We start from the raw sequence: 23,032 nt of genomic DNA, 5'->3' as shown, positions 1-23,032 counted from the left end.
TGAATATGAGCTCGGGTTATGTATAGTAGCTCAGGTTGCAGATCAGGTTTTCGTGGATGACAGTTTGATCTTCAGCCGCTCCACTTTCAGAGGTTTCCTTTGACCACTAAAGTTGTTCCTGATAGCAGGTCATCTGCCATGCATGGCAGCTGTGTCACCACTGGTGTGTGAATTTTCCAAGCTATTATTTCAAGTAAAAGTTCAAACTTTCAGAGTCTTGGAAATGCAGAAAACGCAGCTTAAATCCCAGAGATTACATGTCTGCTATTTTCAGACAGCTTCCCTGCATACGCTTGACACCATGTGGTAATTGTAGTAAGCAGAACATGTTAACACAACATGACTGTCATTAACTCCTTTCTGACACAAAATGTACAATATGTGTTAATAATAATAGAACTGAATTATAGTGCATTTGCCATCCATCCATCTGTGCTTTCAGCTGCTGGGATGTGGAAATGAGCTACACTCTAACCCTGTGTATGAATGATTAATAATATTATTTACAGTCGAGACAGTATTTGGACAGTTATATGCGCAGCAGTGGAGTGCCAGGTTTCAGCTTTAATTTTAATTTCTGTTTTGCATCAATATTTAACAAAGTGGGTGGTAGTCGTGGCCCTTTAAAACACATGGAACCCAAACTGCAAGGGTTCAAAATAAAATTGGACACTTGGTTATTAAATCTTTCTTGGAGAGCTATCTGTCATTTCAACCGTAGTTCACAAACCAAAAACTGCACACATGGCTCATGGAGAGTTTATTTAGAGTTGCCATTCAGACTGAGGGGGAGCTGTCTGTGAAAAAAGCTCTGCCTTGCTCTCTGATATATGTGAAGACTGTCATAGCGAGAGGCAGGGTACACCCTGGCCAGGTCGCAAGTCTTTCACATTTAATTCGTGGGGTTGAATTAATGAGCTGCATTAACTGTTTAGGCATCTGGGGCTCAAGAATAATTAGACAGTTGACAGATAGATTTAGATAGAGTTTTATGCCCAGGTGAATTCCAAATTAAGAAGACAAAAGACCTGGAGTTTATTCCAAGTGCTGAACTTGCATTTAGTTACTGTTCACCACAACTCTCAATATGAGGTCCAAGGAGATGTCGATGCAAGTGAAAACCCAAATTAATCTGTTAGAGGGAAAAAAGTTTAGGAGTCACTTTAAAAAGGCGTGTGATGGAGATCAGGGATTCTGTTACATTTCCCAGTATTATTATTATTATTAATTTAATGGGGGACTGATACAAAATTATATATTTTATTTTTGGTAGTATTATTTAAGTGATAGTTAGTGGAAGGTGAAGAAACGGGGGGTGGCGGTGTGTTAATGTCAGTAGAACTTACCTGTAAGAGTAGAAGGAGCTCAATCACTTGCTTATGATGTCACGGTCCTGGGTCTTATGACCCAGTGTTTTGAGTTTTAGTTCATTTTGATGTTTATAGTTTATGTTAAGCCCTTCAGGTTTTCTAAGTTCATTTGTTACCATGCCTAGGTGATTTTAGTTCTTATTAATTCCCCCTTGTGTTTCCAACCCATGTTAAGTCTCCCCTGCTCTTCATGTGTTTCATGTCTGTGTCTTACGTTGTCAAGTTCTGGTTGTCATGTCTGCGTTTCATTATGTTTCCTGTTTTATTTTGGAAGGAGTCATGTGTTCTTGGTTCTTTGTATTTAGCTTCACTGCTCCTGTCATTAGGTTCATGTTAGTCAGCTGTTTCCTCATGTGTCTCCACTTCCCCTGATCACCTCATGTGTGTATTTAAGTCCTCTGTTTTTGCATGTCATTTGTCAGGTCGTCTGCTCATCCATGTCTCATCTCCAGGTATCTCTGGCAGTTCACTATGCTTAAGGTTTTTTCATGTTTAGTTTTAGTTCACCCAGTTTAGGTTAGTGTTTCGTGTTCACCTATGCCCTATTGTTTGGTACCCTTGTTTCTAGCCTCAATAAACGGCTTGTTTTGTTAATCCACGTCACGTTTTGGTCTGCGTTTGAGTCCTCTTCTGCAACACATACAGTCTGCCCCAGCCAGACTGTGACAGTTGAAGCATCTGGCATAAACCAATGTGCAAGGCTAGGGGAGGTTAGGTTAAGATGTTTCTGATAAATATAACTGATTAAAGCATATATGTTGTTGAACTATTTATAGGAATGTACTTTTTTACTAGGCTTTACTACCCCAAGACTTGACCTGAGGTAGATAGAGTACTGCTGCTTTTCATAGTGGCTGGTATGTGTTGTGTTTGTGAACACTCTCACTCTTGTATTCAGCTATTAAAAGGTTTCTGGTCAAGGTTTGGGTCAAACTACTGTAACTCTTGATCCACTAGCACAGTCGAAAAATGTTAACGGCTCTTGAAAGCATTAACTCTTTTTCAGTGATATTAGCGTCATTGCGGTTATCCCAGACACGGCACCACAGAAACATGGTGAAAAGAAGACAAATGTCTCATAAAATGTCTGTGTTCTGTAGAGCTCCATCACAAACACTCACACTACTGTCTCGCAACCAACCTCCGTCTTTGCGGTGCTGCTGTGACACTGTTCCTGGGTTTCCCGTAATCACCCTATTACCACTGAAAAGCACAGAGTCACTGCTTTGAGGAACTGTTGGAACTCTTTCAATTGAGCAAGTGGTTCAGGAGTTAAAGAAGTTGATAACATATTGCAAAACAACCATCTGACACCCGACACAGGTTTCGCTGTAGAGGGTTAAAGACCACAAGTTGGTGAATGACTTTTATCTGAACTCCATGCCTTTTTGTTCAAACCACAAGCAACCACTGGCTAAACTCAAAGGAGTGAACTACCCAGTGCATTAACACCATGATGTCTAAAAGATGGCAAGAAGACAGATAAAATGGATGATCGCAGAATTCTTTCCTTGGTTAAGAAACATGTGTTCTTCAATCACATCAAACACCAAAAAAACATATTTGTCAGAAATTCCATGCCTACATTCTAGTAAGAAATCTCACCTTCTCTGTCAAATATGGTGGATGACAGATTTTTAATATTTAGCAGAAAAGGAACATAAGGTTAAACATAAGGTCAAGTAACAAAAGTGGCTGAATGAAGGCCGAGAGAAACTAAATGCTGAGGAAGAGCTAATGGTGGCTACAGTAAAGGTCAGGGAGAGCATCACCATACAAAGATGCAATATCTGTGGGATATGATTTAAAAATTTAAAATAATTTGTGATGTAATTTAAGATAGGAGTCGTGTTTAGGCACAACAGAGACTGTACAGTGCACAGTAAAGAGAGTTAAGATACTTATCTGAGAATCTTGGTCAAGTTGTGCAAGTTCCTGGCTCACCCGTTGAACGGCCACTTCAAAAAGTTAATTCCGAGAAGGTTTCTCATGAGCAGGACCAAGAGATCTCGCATTGCTATCATCCACCTGCAAAAATCACTGCCATTGTGGGAACAGTCAGTGATGATGGCCGGGATTCGGGACATCGCCAAGATCTGCTGCACTCTGCACATTGAGGATTACCAATGGTGCATGTGTCAGAATGCTGAAGGCAGGAGTTCAGATGACCTTTGACCAGCTGGCTTTGGCTTCTCCCAAAGGCTAAATGCTGCCGTCACAACCCAAGCAAAAACAGAGGGCTGGACGGGCTCTTTGGAAAGAACTCTTGGAACAACCTCAAAGCCGTAAATTAAATGTTTTTTGCTGTCTATGACATCTAAGACAAATAAAAGGCTGGCTGCACTAAATAAATGAATAAATAAATAAAGAACACATCACTCCTACTAGTGGCAGTCAGTCACACTGCTTTCATACTAATTAACTGTAACTGTAACTTCGGTCGTTGCTGTGCTTTTTGGAAGTCGAATTTCCCAGAGGAACCCACCCGAGGGATTAATAAAGTTCTATCTTATCTTATCTTAATTAGTAGATTCAGAGTTATTATAAGCAGCAACATTTCTTCATGTCATCTTGTGGAAATTAAGAAGTGCAATCACTGCCATCATTACTGGCAGCTGAGACACTTGCTCGATGGTCTAATGTGCCACAACCAGAGGAAAGACAGTCTTATGGAAGTGCTGATACAAATCCCTTTGTTTCACTTTGAGTAAATGGTAGTTTCAGATCTATGCAGTCCTTGCAAAACAATGAGCTACACTGTTTATAATGCATGTTTAGAGGCAAAAGAAAAAAACAGCTGTTTAGTTTCTACTGAAAAGAGGATAAACAGTGGCTATGTTGCATGAGTCTTTATTTTTCTACTTTAAATGAATCCCATGAAAAGAAAAACGATGCTGTTTTATTGTGAAATATGTATATTCTTGGCTTAAGTCGTAAGCAGTGACTCTGTAAAAGTTCTGTTAGCTCAACATTAAATCACTCACTGTCCTGTAATAATTGTTGATTTTATTTAATGATTGACAGAATGTTTTTTTCTTTTTTTACTGTAAGCCCATAGAAAAAATCATAAAATGTTTTGAATGGCTGTAAGGAAGGTCTTTATGAGTAGGTAAAGCTGTAAAACGTATGTAAATGCATTTTCCAAAGTCATCCAGTGGGACAGATTAGAGTCTTTGGTGGACCATGTGTTTGATATTTCTGAGCTATAGTGTTAGAGCTCCTGTTTTATCCTGCTTCAGTACAATGTCTCAAACACTTTAGTGTCACATAGTATTAGGAAATGATCTAGTCTTGTTAAAAACAAATAATAATAATAATAATAAGCGATTAACTGACAGACATTTTTAAAGATTTTTGTTTACAGCTTTATGTAAGTTATAGCAATAAATAAATAAAAACCCACATTTCCATTACTGACTTCAGATGAACTGGGGCAGCTACCAGTATTAGAGAACATATCGATCTAGAATGGGGAGAAAAATTCCTGCAGTGATAAGTGATGATGATGATTCAGTAATGAAGATTAAGACAATTTTGTAGACAATTATCAGGATGAAGATGATTAGGACGTAACCGTCGCTCAGCAGGGTTTCTTTGTCTGTGCGGATGTTAAAAGCAAACATGGCTGTTGGTGCCATCTGGTACCTTGTGGTATGCTTGGGAATTAGTCATGCTGAATATATACTGTCTCAGGGAATTTCTTTTGTCATTTTGCCATTTACATGGTCTCCAACAGTAGGTCCTAGACCGTTTTCCATCTGCATGCATTTCTCTTCTGAAGCACATTTCCAATTTCCTTTCATCTTGGGCCTGATGCTTGGGATGTCAGCACTTGTAATAGATAGAGTGTTTCATTTGGCGCTACAGATGCTGCACCCTCACACATGCATATGGCTAAGCTAAATCGCTAAGTATCTGCTAAGGTTTTCCTTGTTTCTCATACTGGAAGGGATGCTATAAAAAGCTCATCATATAATTTCACTGTGCACCACTGTTTTTAGAGACTTTTATGATACATGGTGAAAAGCAATTTCATCTTTCTGTGTGTATTTAGAATTATCATTTTATGAATATCATCTCTTTTCTGGGATTTTTTTTTCTTTTCAATTACATATGCAGATTCCCCTGCAATTTGATTCAAAGTCAGTCAAGATTTAATGGATTCCTTTTATTATCTTCCGACAAATTGCCTTTTTAGTGGGAAGAGTGTTTGCATTATTCATTTGTGAAAGAGCAAGCATTTATGAGTTCATTTAGTTTAGTTCTGGATGAGCTCAGCGACCAACAGAGGGGCTCAGAATGAGTCATCACAATGGATGATGAAGCACACCGCGTGTGATGAATCTCATCTGACCCCTGAACTCTTGTCTTGCTGTCTTGACTGTGTAGGTGATTCAGCGCAGGGAGGACGGCTCAGTCAACTTCTTCAGAGGATGGGAATCTTATCGTGAGGGATTTGGCAAGATCACCGGAGAACACTGGCTGGGTAAGTGGCTCAGGTGTGTGCGTGTGTGTGTTCCGCAATGTATGACTCATGCGCAAGACTGCCGAGGATGGTGAGCCAAGCTCGGGGGAAGGAGATTTCACACAGTATATAAATGTTGGTCATCTTGTGAGTTGACAAAAAAGTAAAAGAGAGAAAAACACTTAGTCATGTCAGGTGATGGAGCAAGATGAAAGAGACACCCAAGAAGAGGCCGACAGATAGAGATGAGTTTGACCCTTCATAGCATCAACAGAGCAGCAATAGCTGTATTACTGACAATGAAAAATGCTGCGGTAACAGAGAGAAAGAACTACAAGGATGTTTTATTGTGATAGCCACTCAGAACAACACAGGCCAAAAGACCTGCAATGCAATAACAATATTTTTGGTTTTTCATATGCCAAAACACACAACAGTGTAATTATTTTTGCAGCTTTTTCAGTGGTCACCGTCTGCTTAAAACAAGTATTTTTTCAACCAGCGCCTTTTCCAAATCCTTATATTTCTCACTGGCAGCCAGGCATATTAGTCTATGCCTCCCCTTAAAACTTGACAGGCGAAAGAATGCCAACAAAAGAATTCATTCGACTGTGAAATTATCGACTTTTCCGAAGCCAAATTCTTTGCCTTCACACCACTTCTCATTAAATGTACCAAAATATTTCTTTGTGGGGAGGGGGAGTTGCGAAGGAGGATCCATGCACATCATGGTCTAAAAGCAAGTTTCTCACAAGGATGAGGGCAAATTCGTGATAGCTGACTAAATTAGAAACATTTCCGGCTGTAGAATTAAATTCTGTGGCGACATCTAATCACTTTTTTCGCAGTCATAGTCAGCGTCTTTATAGGATATCAGTAATTGCTACATGGCGTCAGCTCTTAACATCAGCCAAAGTCATTGTGAAACCTATAAAGTCTTTTTCCTATAAATCTGTGTTTTTATTAAAAAAAACAATATGTCATCCATGGAGAACAGTGACCTGCTTCGTATATTTTCTGAGTGCATCACTAATTCTGAAAAAAAAAAAGGGCAGCTCATTTTAGAAAGGTTGAGCAGCCAGGTGTTAATGAGCTATCATCGTAGTAAGTGCGGGTAACCACCTCACAACAGTTTGCTCAAGTTCAGACTGGCAGAGTAAGTGGCGCTCGAAGAAATCTATTTGTGTAAAAGCACACATTCACAGTCAAGGTCATGGACGTGCTTACCACAGCTGAGATATTCTGCCATCGGCTCTCTAGATTAGAGCTCTCTTCACTCAAACGCACACACATATGCACGAAAGAGTAACACAACATAAGCATCTGTGGGCAGCTCAGCTTTTTAGGCACGCTATGTACTGTAGATTAATTGTAACGTACTGTAAATGATTTTTTTCCCTTTGAGCCGCAAATGTGGCTCGTGAATCACAAGGCCCAGAGGGTACCCAGAGTTTCTGCCCATTTGTGCTCTAAATAGAAGCGTAATTTACAAAATGAACACCATTTAGTATCAAATTCATCTTTAAATTAGCAACTGAAACCATAAACTCATAAGGAAAGCGTAGACTTCTATCGATTATGATACATGATGAGTGTCAATAAGAATTAATAACTCATAGTGTGTAAATAGGCAGCACTGCAGACCAACAACATGATATGGGCGTACGTGGTTTTAGGCACTTCACCACCTCCACGCTATGTCCTTGCTGGACATAGGAATGCTTGTGTGTGGTTCACAGCTTTTGCAGAATTTATGTGAATTAATGGAGATCTAGGTCTCTTTGCTGACCTGAGGCCATTACAAAGCGCAGCCCATAAAAAAATAAAAAAATAAACGTGGGTAGGGATCTGGTGAGATGGCACACAGTGGAAGTATAGTGGGAATATGGAAAGCTCAGGTTTTAGCAGACTGAATTTGAATGAGGCTACAAATTACTTTGAACCTTTCAGCACAGCCTTGGTCATTCAGGCTGGGCTGTTTTCTAGTCACCCCCCCCCCCCCCCCCCCCCCCCCGATCATCGATGGCAAAAATGAAAAATGGATTCATGCTCGCCTGGAGCCTAAAAAAAATCATTGCAACTCCTTCCTCCGAAACCAGCACTGCTCACAGCTACCACCCACCACCTCGGAGGTTTTGTACATTTCTCATTAGCATGAGTTTCATTGTATTTACTGAACTACTGATAGTATGATAATAGTGATACATTTTGGAAAAATTTTGGATAAATTGATATAAATATAAATATTCACCGGCCACTTAATAAGATACACCTGAAATCTCAGCCTTATTATTTCAGTAGCTGCTGATTTCCAGGGATTTTCCCACAGGACCGTCTCTGGGGTTTACAGAGAATGGTCCGAAAAATAGAAAATATCCAGTGAGCGGCAGCTCTCTGAGTAAAAATGGCTTGTTGATGCCAGAGGTCTGAAGAGAATGGCCAGGCTGCTTTAGTCTGAAAGGAAGGCAACAGTGACTAAAAATAACCACTCGTCACAACAAAGTATTCAGAACAGGTTGAAACCTTGGAGCCGATGAACAACAGCAGCAGAAGACCACACCGACTGCCGCTCCTGTCAGCTAAGAACAGAAAATATGAATCAACACTGCAAAAAACAATGGAAAAGAAATAGAAGATTGAATTGACCTCGCTTTCTGCTGCGACATTCGGATGCTAGGGTCACACTTTGGTGTAAAAACATCCATCCCGCCTTGTGTCAGCAGTTGAGGCTGGTGGTCTGGGGGATTTTTTTCTTGGCACGCAATGGGCCTCTTAGTGCCAGCTGAGCATTTTTAAGCACCGTAGCCAACCTGAGTACTTTGGCTGACAAGTGCAGACATAGAGCACCTTTGGGATGTGCCGGAATGGGAGATTCATACATGAATGTGCAGCAACTGTGTGATGCTGTCGTTTCCGTAGGACCAAAATCTCTAAGGAAGGTTTCCAGCAGCACCTTGTTGAAGGTGAGTCTGTGCCATGAAGTAGTTCTGAATGCAAAAGGTCCTTCAACCCAGTACTATGGTCACCTAGATAGACATACACTGTATATTATCATCTGTGCACCAGCATATGTGTCAATTAGTCTAACATTTTAATTTGTGTCAATCCAAAGAAAGAGTGCAACAGCCTTTTCCACTTGGGATTAGCTCTTTTTCTATTTATGACAAACTGTCATTCACACTGGTGATTTGAAACAATCTGCTAACTGAGTTTCATAATGACTGTCGAGTTTTATATTATATTATTTATGTTACATTAGCATTTGTCTCTTGATTCTGTTGTATTCTTTAAACCTTCTTTACACTGACGTCAAACATCTGTAGTTATAAAGGTACAGTTAATGTCAAAGTAAAAGATAACTAATAAAATTTATGCCTGACAGAAAAATGCTTCCCACATGTTGTGTGTATAAAGATAAAACCAACATATTGCTGAATAAACTCCCGGAGGAGTAAGTATAAAGAGCATAAAACTGGGTCAAGCAATTCCATTGTCACAATCAAATCTATTAGACACCTGGTCGCCGATGCTGATGTAGGCTTGTCTACCTGTAATATAGGTCCTGAAACAGTTTAACGTGGTCCCAAAGGAACCAACCTAGTTTTCCAGATGGCCTATTACAATAACAGAACTTGGTCTGCAGTGTCAAACCCAGCATTAAAAGTATAGACAAACGATCTGTTGTCACAGTCATGTCTTCTCTCCTGCCTCCACTTCCTTAAAGTACACCTAGAATAATTTTAATGTTTTACTTTTTCTTTTGAACAAAGAAAATATTATATAACTTAAAAGCTGTGTAGTAGTAGCTCAGGAAGACACTTTTGCTCACATTGTTAAGGATGTGAAGGTCTAATTGGAATAAATCCCAGAATAAGCTTGCTCAGAATTACATTACATACAATCTAAACACTCCAAGTGAATGATTTAAAGTACGTAAATGAAAGCATTAACAACTTTCCAAGTGTTCTCTTACATATACATGCATCTGCATATTTTATTGTTGAAATGAGCATGAATTTGTTTTGGTTTCCTCATCTCTATTAAAGAAAACAGAAACACAACATTCTTGAGCAGTACTCATTTCATTATCCAGTGGAGCTTAAACTGCTTAATCAATGACAAAATGGAATTCTAGTTTTTGGTAACTGCCTGTAAAAACAACAGCTTTTCATTTCTTTTCATGCAACTGCTGGACTGAATTCCAGTTATCCATTTATTAATTTACAATCAGAGATGTATGTCTGTGAAGGTTCTCAGTCATCCAGGTCATCGTAGTCAAAGGAGCTTGCAAAGAAAAGCGTCTGGACTTCTTTAACTTGCTTGAAGGCATTTCACCTCTCATCCGAGAAGCTTCTTCAGAGATGTACTGTTCCTAATACAATAACAATCCCGATACCATTCAGTGCTGGCTTAATGTATCAGCTCAAGGTATCTGCAGATAATGGATAATGATCTGATATCAGTGTTGATCTGATACCAGTAAGCTGTAATAATAAGCTGTAATCCATGTAATTCAGCAGGCTTAACTTGGATATTTATTTCCTGACTTGGCAAATAAAAATATGGCAAATAAATATATCCAAGAATATAAATGTGCTAAATGCAGTATAGAAAACAACATACTATAAAACTGAGTTAAGTGGAAAGCTCATTTTCACCAATATCCTATACCACAGCGTTTAGAGTTCATGATCAGTCCATTAGCCAATTCAAATATAAAATCGGTGCACCCCAATTTAAAATAGATGTTCATTCCTTTTATACTGCAACCCCTTTGCAGCTTATATTTCACTAATCAGTGCACATTTAAATGTCCCTGCAAGAATAATCTGTAAAGCAAGAGGCATCTCTAAGAAGACACTAATCTGATGTGGCAGCTGGTACACAGAACCATCTGAAAAGTTGTGCAGAGCTGCTTGAATAAGAGCAGGCACACAGCGGGCCATTTGGCCAAAAGTCCATTTACAGTATCACTGTCTACCGCAAGCTGATAAAAAACCAACCACGTCAATGTACCACAAGGCACAGCGTGACAAAGAGAAAACAAAAATAAAACCACAGTTAGGATTTCATTAGATTACTTTTTAGCATGTTAGATTGCATACAACTGACACTAGCAGGATTTTATTTATTTATTTTTCATTCTTATTTCAGAAAATGTAACTTTGGATGGTTAGTGGTTTGATACCAGCTCCTCCAGTTTTCATGCTTAAGTCTTCATAGGCAATCCCAAATTTCCCCTCATTTACTAATAGGATTAAAAGAAAAAGAATATATATAAAAGTCAATTTACCTTTAACAGTTGATTAGATAAACAATCTGCCTTTTATCAGATTTAAGAAGATGCTGATTGGTCCAACCCAACTGTGGCTTTCCTCGTGAATACAGCTCTGAGAATCCAGCTGCTTTGTCATGTAAAGAAACTGGCAATTATAAAATCACAAACTGTATGATGCAGAAACTTGTACTGCTCTGTGATTTTCAACATTTCTGAGGGGCAGAAATACATCAGGAGATGCAGTCCTCTGTTTGAGACTTGGACCTGTATGATACCTGCTTGCCTTGGCTTTATACTTCAAGGAGTGTGTATTAAGAGAAGATAGAATCAGCTTTTATATGAGAAAAAGTCAGTTTTATTGATATAACAATGTAAAATCAAATCTGTTGCCCTCACTGTTAAGCTCTTTCCATTAACGTTAAGCCATTTTATCCACCGCAGGAGTTTTTCCCTGTTATTTTGGCGAGTATTTACATCCTGCCACAAGCTGATGTGAGTGCTGCACTGCAGTGTGTGGCTGCCCAGATAGCCAGTATGAAGAAGAAACCAAAACTCTCTTCTCATTATTTCAGGGGATTTTAACAGAGCAAATTTCAGCAAAGAACTGCAGAAATCCACACAGTATATGAAGAATCCCACTGGGCAACCTACTGTCACGGAGTATTAAAGGATGTATACTGCCCTGTTCTTCAGCAGCTTTTAGACCCTCTCATCACTCATCTTCTTTCGGCTCACAGGCAAAAGATAAAGTCTGCAAAGCCTACAGTAAATACAGTGGGGAAATGGGTCTGATGAAGCTTAGTGAGCATGCAAAAGATGCACCGCTGATTAACTAAAAAATCAAAGCTCGTACCTCTTCCTGGCACCAAGCCATTCAACTGCACAACTTACAGCTCCAGCTAATTTTACTTCACGTGTCCTTGTGGTGACCAACTAGCTCCAGTCACAGCTCTGCAGCAAAAATAATCAAATACTCAAATTCTTTCTCCAAATTGTTCTATGGGCCTGCCACACACATGTAATCCTGCATCACAGGGTCCTGCCTCACATCTGTAGTACAAGTCGGTGTAAAGCACATCACAAGCCCTGTGCCGGGTTCACTTATCTTCTAGGTTTTAAAAAAAGTTGACTACTTAGGCAATGCTTAGAGCACTGTTCATAATTTTTATGCATCAGTCCCAGTTCTTGTCCTGGCACTCCCACTGCTTAAAATTCACTCCCGCAGCTTGCACACAATGTTCCACTTCAACCTTTGGATCACAAACTTCCATAACCCCCCCCCCCCCCCCCCCCCAAAAAAAAACAGGATGGAGTGAAGAGAAAGTAGGGAAACTTGCATCCAGTTCTGGCATTCTCCAGGGATGTGTGTTCTCCTCACTGCTCTTTTCAGTGACTACAACTGTGGGCACACTGGTCTTATCTGAGACTCAGTTTTCACCACAGCCTTCATACTTCACACTGTGGCTGCCATGAAAATTTCTCGGTTTAGACCAAGCTGTTCTAGAGGGGACTGTTTCCACACTCCTACATTGGCCTTGTCCCATTGGATTTCCAAGCATTGCAGCCCACCCACACAGATGCACCGTGCTGCTCCTTCCTTTTTTTTCCTGCGGAGATGCTGATCGCTGTCACCGCTGTCACAATACCCGCTTTCTGGCGAAAATCTGTCTGCCCCATCCTGCAGGGAGCACATTTAGCCCTTATAGATTGTTTTAACCCTCTGATGCATAGTGGTCACTGGAGTGGACAGCTACTAAAACGTACATATCTCTTTAATGCATTGGTTTCTATGGTGGAACTGCATATTAGCCTCTAGAGTGCTCTCTGCTGCCATGCTCCATTGAGGTCAATTCAGTGTTCAGTTAGTGCAACTGCAAGTAAATTTCCTCTGAATCAAAGATGGCAGACAAACTGTCACCCCTGCCGACCACTGCTGGCATATCCTGTCAATCCTTCTATGCTAAAAGAGCCCAACAGGTAAAAAAAATATGATGATATGCAGTAACATCTAGGGAAGGATATTATCTGTTTGGAATAAGAAATTGTTATGTCTAATATGTAGAAAACTACAATTAACCATGTGTCCACTGTAGTGGACATCATGCATTACCCACTATATTTTTTTAACATAAGTCATAAATTGTCTCACTGTTTTTTGGGACTGTTTTGGTTATAATTAAGCATATAATTGTTACATTTATAAGCTACTCATTTAAAATATATATTTCTGTGCAGATCAGCTGTAGTTTGAGTTACTATAATAATTATTTTATCATATTTTGTAGACTTCAAATGCAGCAAAGAATAAGGCAGCGTACAGAATAGTCCAGGAAATTCCATCCAGCTCCAGTGATGATGATTTCATTGATGAGTGCAGTGATGAGGAGTTCAGTGATAAGTCCAGTGATGATGAGAGTGGCTGCCAGAGCAGAACAGAGACATAGGAACTACGGATGATGAAGACACAGACAGTCAGGATGCAGAAAGTGAGAACGATGAGGGGCAGGATGAAGAGGAAGGTCAGTATGATCAGGGAGCTGTGGGAGATGGGTACATGGCACCTGACCATACTCAAGCCCGCAAAAATATTTGGAAAGTCCAAGACAATGACTTGGTTGGAGACTTGCCTCCTTTTCTAGGAGAGTGGAAATTGAATGTGGAGGGGAAGGATCCCATAGATTTCTTCAGACATCTGTTTCCAGCAGATCTAATTGATAATATAACATACAACACCAACTTGTATGGGAAAGAACTGTCAGTAACAAGAGAAGAGATTCTCCCTCCAGCAATGCAAAAGAGGAAGACCCAGTGGGACCCCACAACCCGTGAAGTGGAGAGCAGTCACCAAAGTAGCCTGTGAGGTCAGGTTTGCCACAGGATATCACTGGCCCCAACTGACCGAGGTGAAAAATGCAAACAGGTGCCATGATGTTGTGTGCACACGGAAGACCAAATACATCTGCATGCAATGCTGTGTGCCATTGTGCCCTGGATGCGTTGCAAACTTTCGCACAGCCTAGGTGTGATGAACATAGAACTGTTTGGAGATGCAGAGACTAAGATGTCAGTTTGTGTTTTCTTCCAGCATGCTACTAAGGGCTTGGTAATACTGTCCTGCATCGTTATAGAACTGTGTAGACTCAAAAATGTTTCTCTTGTTGGAGATAGTTTGCCATATTCAGGTGTAGGATTCATAGCTAGGACTGTTGATTGGTTTTGTTATTTACGTCTAAACATTGGGGCCTTATGAGTTGAAAGTTCCAAAAAAATTGCTGAGATGTTTTTCAAAGGATACAAGCAAACAAGTGTTTGTATATTTACAATAGAACACAAGGTAATTAATTTTTACAGTAAATTCACAGTATTTCATGCTAAGTGCTCAGGCGCATGTAGTCCACTGGAGTGGACAAGTTTATAACTTTATAAAAAAACATATTTTTGAAAAAAAAAGAGTTAAACATTTTTTTTTCATGTCCTGAGAAGAATAAAAGCACTTAAGAAAAAAATCTTGACCAAGGCTTTCATAATTCATGCATCAGAGGGTTAATCCAAGACAAAAATGTTAATGCAGTTACTCAGCTGTTTAATAAGCCAGCTGTAGAAGCTGTGAGCTGAAAATAAGCTTTATTAAATTCCTTCTTTATAAAAAAAGAAAAAAACAGCTTCAGCCTCAGGGTGTTCGAACTAAAAGTGGATGGTAATGTTATGGATCGTGTCCTTGTTTCTCTGACAATTTATGTCATATCTTATAACAAGAGATGCAAATCAGAGTCTGCAAAGCTAGAATTTAGAGCAGGAATTATTACTGTGTGATATTATTTCACATAAATTTTGGCTTAGGGATTAAAATGGTTACTCATGTTGAAATAGAATGTAGGGGTCTGACTGTGCAACTATTATACACAATACGGACCAAAGTACTGAACCTCCTACACAATACACCTACAGGAGCTGGTCGGCCTTATAAAGCCATGCCATGAAGCTCCCAGCACAGTTTTTGTGCTGATGTTAATGTCAGAGCAGATGTAGAAAGAAAAGTGATGTACAGCAGTGATGTGATGCAGCACTGGGGTTCCTAAACACACTACTTGGAGTCGATTGTAGTTTTATTGTTATGTAGGGAGGAAATTTAATGAACTATCGTCCACGCTAAAATTCAGTGAGCGCTTTACAATGACCCATTCTTTCACGTACGAGATCAGAAGACTTTGAAGACTAAAGGCAAAATATAGGGGGGTTTCATTTGCAGCAAATTTATGAAAATCTAGGAGGAAATGAGGCAAAATGTCAACAATTTAATAAAAAAGAATGAATTATAATAATATTAAGATACAAATCAATGCTATTTGCACTTTTAAAAAGATGTCTGAAAAGAAATGTTTTCAGAAATTCGAGGATTGCACTTTGTAGCCTCAGCTGAGATTTTTATTATTATCTTTAAGCACCACTAAATTTGTTTATTCCAAGTATTCTATGAGCCTTTATTTCCTAAGCACGCCCAGAGAATGTCACATCATTTTTGCGATGGTCCCCAGCAGCGCGAGCGTAGAATTTAATAAGACCCATGCATCTCGACTGCTCTGCCTGGAAGTCGTCCTTTATTCGAAGAGTGCCTTGTTGTGATCTAACATTCCTTGGTTGCCTACCTCAAGATACACTTACAGCAGCCACTGGGAAGAAATTTAAAAAAAAAATAAAGTCTTTTTTTCCTCCTCTACAGTCCTTTCTTCTGTCTGTCACTAAAATTGCACGCAATTCGAAAATTGTGTGAACCACTTTACATATTGCTCACCTTTAACGAGTGGGGCACATGCAAGTGCTGTAATTGAACTCTTATGATCAAGCAATAGATGTTTGTTACATATATATAAAGCTGCATTCTAGTGCCTCTCAAAAAACAGAAAATTCTTTTGCCTAGTTTAATTAAAAAAGTAAACTTCAACATATCTCATATTCATCGCATGTAGAGTAAAAAAAAAAATTCAAACCTTTTTTTTGTTTGAATTTTGATGATGATTGTGGCTTAGTGCTCATTAAAATCGGAAATCCAGTATCTCAAAATATTTCATGAGGGTGAGAAAATTACTATTCAAACAGTACTAATACTATTTATCTCTCGGTCTAGTTCAGTGCACACAGCCACAATCACGGGGAAGACTGCTGACTTGACAGTTGTCCAGATCACAGTCATAGACAAGTAAGCCACAGAAAGTTCATATTCAATGTAATGTAAAGATAACTGGAAGCTGATGAAAGGGAAGTGGATGGTCAGGACATTTTTATCTTTGAGAACTTGGGAGAGCTTTACAATGACTGCATTGAGGGTGGTGTCAGAGCATCAAAAGCTACCCCACACAGAGTTCAGGAGCTGGCTAAAACTGTTATATAGCTATTATCAGCCCACTCCAGAAACAGACATTCTTAGGGATAAGGACAAGAAAAGAAAACTTGACTGTTTTCCATTTGGAAATCAAGGTGTCTGTAGGAATAGTGGCGAAGCATTGTACATGGCAGCGAATACTTTTACCACAGACTCTTAAGCACATATGCCCAAGACACAAAACAAGGAATTTATAGACACACTGTTCACACACATTCAAGCATGAATGCAAGAATTGGGGAGCATGATTCACACGGTTAAAGTATTGTATGTCACAATACACCCATTATATTCAGTGCACATCTTCACTTTTTCTACCTACAGTATGTCCCTGTTTTTTTTTTTCATTCCTCCTCATCTTTTTTCTTTCCCACACATTCGTGCATAAGCACATCCTTACACACAGTTATCCTCCACAGCGCGCATGTATCACAATGCTGCATCCTGAAGCTTGTATTTATATTCTCATCACCCAGTAGAAAATCTAAAGGAGGACTGTATCAACAAAGAGAGCACAGCTCAAAGAACACCACTATTCCCATGAGGATGACAGCTCATTTTGCTCTTTGTGTGTGTGTGTGTGTGTGTGTGTGTGTGTGTGTGTGTGTGTGTGTGTGTGTGTGTGTGTGTGTGTGTGTGTGTGTGCGCGCGTACTTTTTCCCCCACCCATCATTTTGACTGTGGACAGTTTCTTGCTGTTGCAATAAGCCAGGGAAGTTTTCATGGGTTTGAACAAACATTTGATCAACTAATAGGGACAAGTTATAAAGCTGGCCCTTTTCTTTACTTTGCACAACGCTGCAGTCCAAGACGGAACTGGAAAGGTCAGGCAGACAGCAACTCCAATTACACTACAAGTAGACCTGTTCTGAGAGAAGCTATGAACCCAGATAAAAACAATTGCAGTAGATCGTTTCTTCAACTCTGACAATCTGTCAAACACTCCAGTCATGTGGTCCTGCATCTTCTCTCAGCAGTGGTAGGGCTACTGACAGCAGCAAGGTCAGGGGTCAGTATCTCCTGCTGCCCACCAGTTAGTGGACAAAGGAGGATGGATTGCTGATTGATTGTGCTCTGGAAGATTTATTGCTCCAGTCTTTAACGGATACGCGACGCCTTAACCTCATTTGAAGTGAAGGGATTTTGGCTGGACACCCTACTGTGCCCATGCTCATGAAGCAGATTATATATTTAGACATTAAAGGAGTTAGAAAGATAGTAAGGTTGAAAAAATGTACATATAGGTGTTGAAATAACCAGAAAAGAAAACAAGCGTCGATCAGAACAGCTCACAGTGGAGGAAGAGAAGAAAGCAGTGGTTAAGGAGGAAAATCCAGTGGGTTGTGAAGATGAAAGAGACGTATAAAGGGAATTAAAAGAGAGACTAAAGCTGAAAACTAAGAAAAGTTAGATCAGATTTTTTTTTCTTTATAACGAACAAAGTTAATATTTGACTGCTCCCAGAATTTCACCCCTATACGAATGCATATTCTTGCCAGGGGTGTTGCATTGCACAAGTAAAATACGCATACATGCATAAACATAATGTGCATAAGAAGACGATTTGAAACTACTGTACCTTACAGGAAGGTTGCCGCTTAGAGAAACTCTCTAGAAGGCTCTACACAGTCTACCCCTGAACTCTCACTGTTCCCGTTAGAGGGAATAAATAGCCTCATTATTCCACCAGGCGCTCACCATCCATCCCCCATGTGTCGCTTCCATTGTTTCTAAAAAAACTCCTTTTGCATAGCTGTGAAAACTCTTCATTCTCTCTGCTTCGCACAATAGCCCCCATAACCATACTGTATGAATGATTGGACATTAAAAATGTTATATATAATTTGCCATTTGTCTTTTCTATAATGAAGAACTCGTCGCTAGATGATTTGTTCTGCCTGAGGAGGCAAATCTTAAATTCAGAAGCCTGCGTTATTTACAGCAGGTGACATTTAATCCTCCAGTCTCCACTAAGAAACAAGTTGCCAGTTTATATATAAGAATATATTAGTGGGATTTTTTTGAAGACAACTATGAGGTAGTTAGCTGTTAACCTTTCTGTGGTTCATTAATCAAACACTATTGTGTTTTGATTTTTTAGTGTATTTTTTATATAAAGAAATAAAATTTTGTTTGCATGCCATTAAACGATAATAAGCACAGTGAATCCATTTATCACTCCCACCTTTGGGTAAATACTCCCACCTTATAAACACGGTATGTTGTTCTTCTGTAATTATTGTTAAAAGCCCGTAGCTTGTAGCGTCATCATTAAATATACCGACACCGATCGATTCATTTAACAACGCTGAAAACACAAACAAATTATTTTCACATGCGGGGATCACTCATTATTTAGCTGAGGTGTTCTTTGACTTAGGGTGTGCCTTGCATACTGCCAAGTCTTTAAAAGCAAAACAAAAAAAACATCTAACCTGGCCCATCATACAGTTGTTACTCCCAGATTTGTTCCCACAACAGTAATTTACTGAACAGTCTGAGGAACCTTTACTCTTAATTTCCCCAGATCCTAATGTCATCTTTGTCTTTTCCCGATCAGCCCAGATTCACACTTTATCATTAAAGAGTCAGGCATTTGGAATTATGCAGAGTAATGCTAATTCTATATCCACTAAGTCTTTCGCAACAACATACGCATTAGAATTCTTACTTTGATCACGTATGGATGAAGCCGAGTGTTTTTTTCAGTGCATTGTGCAGCTCTTTACCTCCAGTATCTGCCCACCAGCAGTGGGTCTGTGTTTTTTACTGCCATTGGCTTTCTACCCTGCAGATTTCCTCCCTCCAGCCGTACCCGCTAGTAATTATATTCCAGAAAACCATTTCATGAGTTAGTACAACCACGGCAGTTTGCTAACACTATATTTAATTCCTCACTGTGACACATTGTACAATTTTAAGAGTGTTTCTGCAACAGTGTTTCATACAGTTGCTGCCATAATAATTGGCTCCATATGAAAGGGGCTTTATAAAGTACATGTATTACTTTGGTCCCTAACTATTCACTTAACACTCGGAAAGAAGAGCATAAAGCCTTGGAAAGGTACAATACACTTAAAATGCATATACTGCGCTAGATAAATGATGTCTGTCTCAGGTCATTGACTTGTGTCTTTTAGTGTGGGTGTGTGGAAGCTCTGTTTTGCCTCCTTCGTAGCCTTCAGTGTGCTCATTGAACTGACTTACATTAATCTCTTTCAACCAAGATGTTGCGTTTCAGATCAATGTTTCTCTCTCAGTATTTAAGCTGTACATCTCTCTGTAGATCCTTGTCCTTTGGAATTACAAATCATTTAATTCATACTCAGATATTTGATACTACTCACTTTTATATGTATGTGATGAGCATGTGTTTCTTGAAACCTCAATTCTAGCTACTCTGCATTTCTTGGAACACACCACTTAGACTACATCTTGCAGTCTACTAGGAAATCTACTACAGTTATACAGGTATGAGTACATTTGCATTTGTGCGCTAAATGCATTTCAATCAGGGGCGGAGCGTGGGGGTGGCTTACGGGGCTTAAGCCCGGGTTGTTTTGTCAGAAGCCCGGGGTATTTTGGAGTGTAATTTTTTCATAGTTAGATGCCTGGCTGACAACTGTATAAAACAAAAAGTACACACAATATTCGAAGCACATAGTGCACACTGTGGGAATTTACGACTGTGCGTGAATCCCCCCCTGATATTGGTATGATCCAAGCTCAGGCACTAAGCGACTGAGCGAGGGGGCGGGGCAGCTGCTGCCCGTGAGTGCGCTGTTGGAGAGACGGAGCCAGCCATACTAAGGAGAGCTTAAGTTTGACCAGGTACCAAAGCAAATCATTCGTACCGTACAAATAATGTAAATATGACGGTGCATCACGAAAGATTGATATGAAACTGATCACTTGACCAATATTACGTTACTTGCTCTTCAAGTGAATCAACAAATGGCAAAATGAAAAGCCGAACAAATGCTATTTTTTTAGAGAGTCTTAGCTTACGTGTGTTTATTTCATATTTTCAGTTCTTACCCTCCCCGACTAAATCGGTTTCAGTTATGTACTGAAACATAAGAATGGACATTCGAGGGTTCTTTCAAAGAAAAAACTCAGGTAAATGTTATTTTATATATTATGCTTTGTATGTTGTTCAGTATATTTCTATGCAAAACAAGAGGGATTTCAGTACACAGCAGGATATTCACATTTGTAACCAGATATTTACATACACTTTAGGGAGAAAACATAAAACATTTTTACTGTACAACATCAATTTAGAGTAAATTTTTGTTTTAGATAAATATTGAAATATATTTTGAATTAGTTAAATTTCAGAATAAAGAGAGACAGAGCTATTTTTATCACTTTCATCAAATTTAGGAGTACATGTACACTAAATTTATTGTTAATTAATAAGAAAACTCCAGACGATTCCATTCTGAGCTGAAGAAGCTTCTGATAGGTTAGTAGAGTCCATGTGAGTAAATTGGTGGCACAGCTGTGGATGCATATAAGGCAAAACACAGAGCCTGTTTCTTTGACATGGGAAAATCAAGAGATATCAACCAAAACACCAGGAAAAGAACTGTGGAGCTCCATAAATGTGGCTCAGTTTGAATACAATTTGGTGCCATTTGCAATTAAGAAATACAGATAGTTTCTCTCTTTACTCTTAAAGTTAACAAATATGTTTTTATATTTATCAATCTAAAAAAATAAACATTTAGTCTGATTTGATGTTACAATTAAAAAAGTGTTTTTATCTGAAGAGTAAATATCTGGTTTCAACTGTATATTTGATGATTGTCAGCACAAAGAGGGAGAGAGAGGAGAACGAGGACAGAACAGATGAACAAGAGCAGGTGAGACACACATGTTAGTCAAATGGTTGTTTACCAAAAGTATCACCGTATCATAGGTCCTCATGTATCTCGTACCTAGTGTTTCTTTTTAGGTTTGTTATTTTTCAAATTCTGTATTTATTAAGTTCTGCAGGCTTGTTTGCACAACAAGGCTGAATAATTATATAAACTTTTCTCAATCTAAATAGTGGACTTTGGTAGAATTAAAAAATAAGTGTAGTGCAGGTCTATGATGATTTTTAGTGCTATCATCTAGTTCTGATTCTGGTTCTGTCTTGGTTAAGTCCTCAGTAGTCCTGATTTTGAACTGTTGTAGTCCTGTTTTAATTCTGGATCAGTTCTGGGTCTGGTTGAATTGGGGTTTAGTCCTCGTGTCTTGATACAGCCCTGACCTTGTTCTGCCTTGCTGCTTAATTAAAAAACTAGTTTAAGGTGTCCTGCACATGTGATATATATTTTTCCCTATATGAAGTCATTCTTTTTTGAACAGAGCCTATTAATCTTTTAGTCATTTCTACACCCCCCCCCCCCCAAAAAAAAAAAAAAAAAATCCCACATGCATACTACTCTTTGGGCTAAGCCCCGGGTGTTTCAAATGTCTGGCTCCGCCTCTGATTTCAATGCATGTTGATTAATGTGGCAGCACAAGCTAGAGAGTGCAGTTCAACCCAGGGGATCTGATTAAGATTACTCTGGAACCCAGCTGCCTGAAAATACAGTGAAATATCATATGATACCATATCCCATATGACAAAGGGAAATAAAGACTACAATCCCCTGCAATCTATTATTTAAAACACTTGTAAGTGTTTTCAGTTAAAGCTCCTCCAATACTGCGTTCATATTCAATCAATTATTCAAGAGTATGATTCCTCTTCAGTGAGTCTGACATAGTGATGTTGGCTGTCCGGGGAACCAGTCAGCCAAGCAACCGAGGCCTTGCCAATCACTCCTGACGCTGACACAATGATGCTTTGGCCTCCAGCTCTGCCTGTGCTTCCTTCAGGAGGGTACACTGTCTCTGATTGGTGCAGCTGTACCCTGGCAGACACTCCATCTGCACAAGATTGCAGTGCTGAAGTGGAGATAGCTGCAATTTGGAGCAATTCTCCCAGTAATTTCGATATGTATGAGGACGATAGCTATTCGAGCTCCTCTCCACAAGACCCAGGTACTTTATTTGAAGCCTCTCTTTACCAGCCTACAGGTATATTGCTCCACCTCTCTACTTGTGCTGGTACCAGAGTCTGGTGTGGTCCATGCAGCACAGAAGGATCTTTAAAAGGGGGAAGGGATTTTTTACCTTCCAGTTGATGTACAATCTTTATGAGCAGAATCTGCTCATAAAAGAATGTCGAACGAGCACAGATGGGACGATTGAAAATTTTATTGAGGAATTACTGAATAGATCCCCTTAATGACAGTGACGGAAAGGTCTTTGAGGACCCAGCTTCTCACCATATAATTCCATTTCCAATTTTGTTTCATGCAATAATTCATTTCATCATTTGTCTTGCTTTTCTTGAGGGCTTTCAATTAAAAAGCACATAACAGCTTTCGAGTACACATAGCCGTGCGTCATTGTTCATGCCTGGTCAGACATTAGACAACAGAACAACATATAGATTAACAATTTATGAATTCAAGCACTGCTTCAACTCCTCTGAGCCA

The 23,032-nt window shown here is 39.4% G+C and overlaps 1 protein-coding gene across 2 annotated transcripts in view; it reads left to right on the top strand.

Annotated features, from left to right (window-relative positions):
• The window catches only part of fibcd1b (fibrinogen C domain containing 1b), a 124,946-nt gene that overhangs the window by 80,051 nt on the left and 21,863 nt on the right, over nucleotides 1-23,032 (top strand). For both annotated transcript variants that reach the window (XM_080874887.1, XM_080874886.1), the window contains one exon: nucleotides 5,760-5,856. In XM_080874887.1, the coding sequence (XP_080731013.1) occupies nucleotides 5,760-5,856 (97 nt within the window). The remainder of the gene's footprint in view (nucleotides 1-5,759; nucleotides 5,857-23,032) is intronic.

The sequence above is a fragment of the Rhamphochromis sp. 'chilingali' genome, assembly GCF_963969265.1.
Source record: "Rhamphochromis sp. 'chilingali' genome assembly, chromosome: 2".
Lineage (NCBI taxonomy): Eukaryota > Metazoa > Chordata > Actinopteri > Cichliformes > Cichlidae > Rhamphochromis > Rhamphochromis sp. 'chilingali'.
The sequence above is the reverse complement of the archived record's forward strand: the minus strand, read 5'-3'. Positions and strand labels throughout refer to the sequence as shown.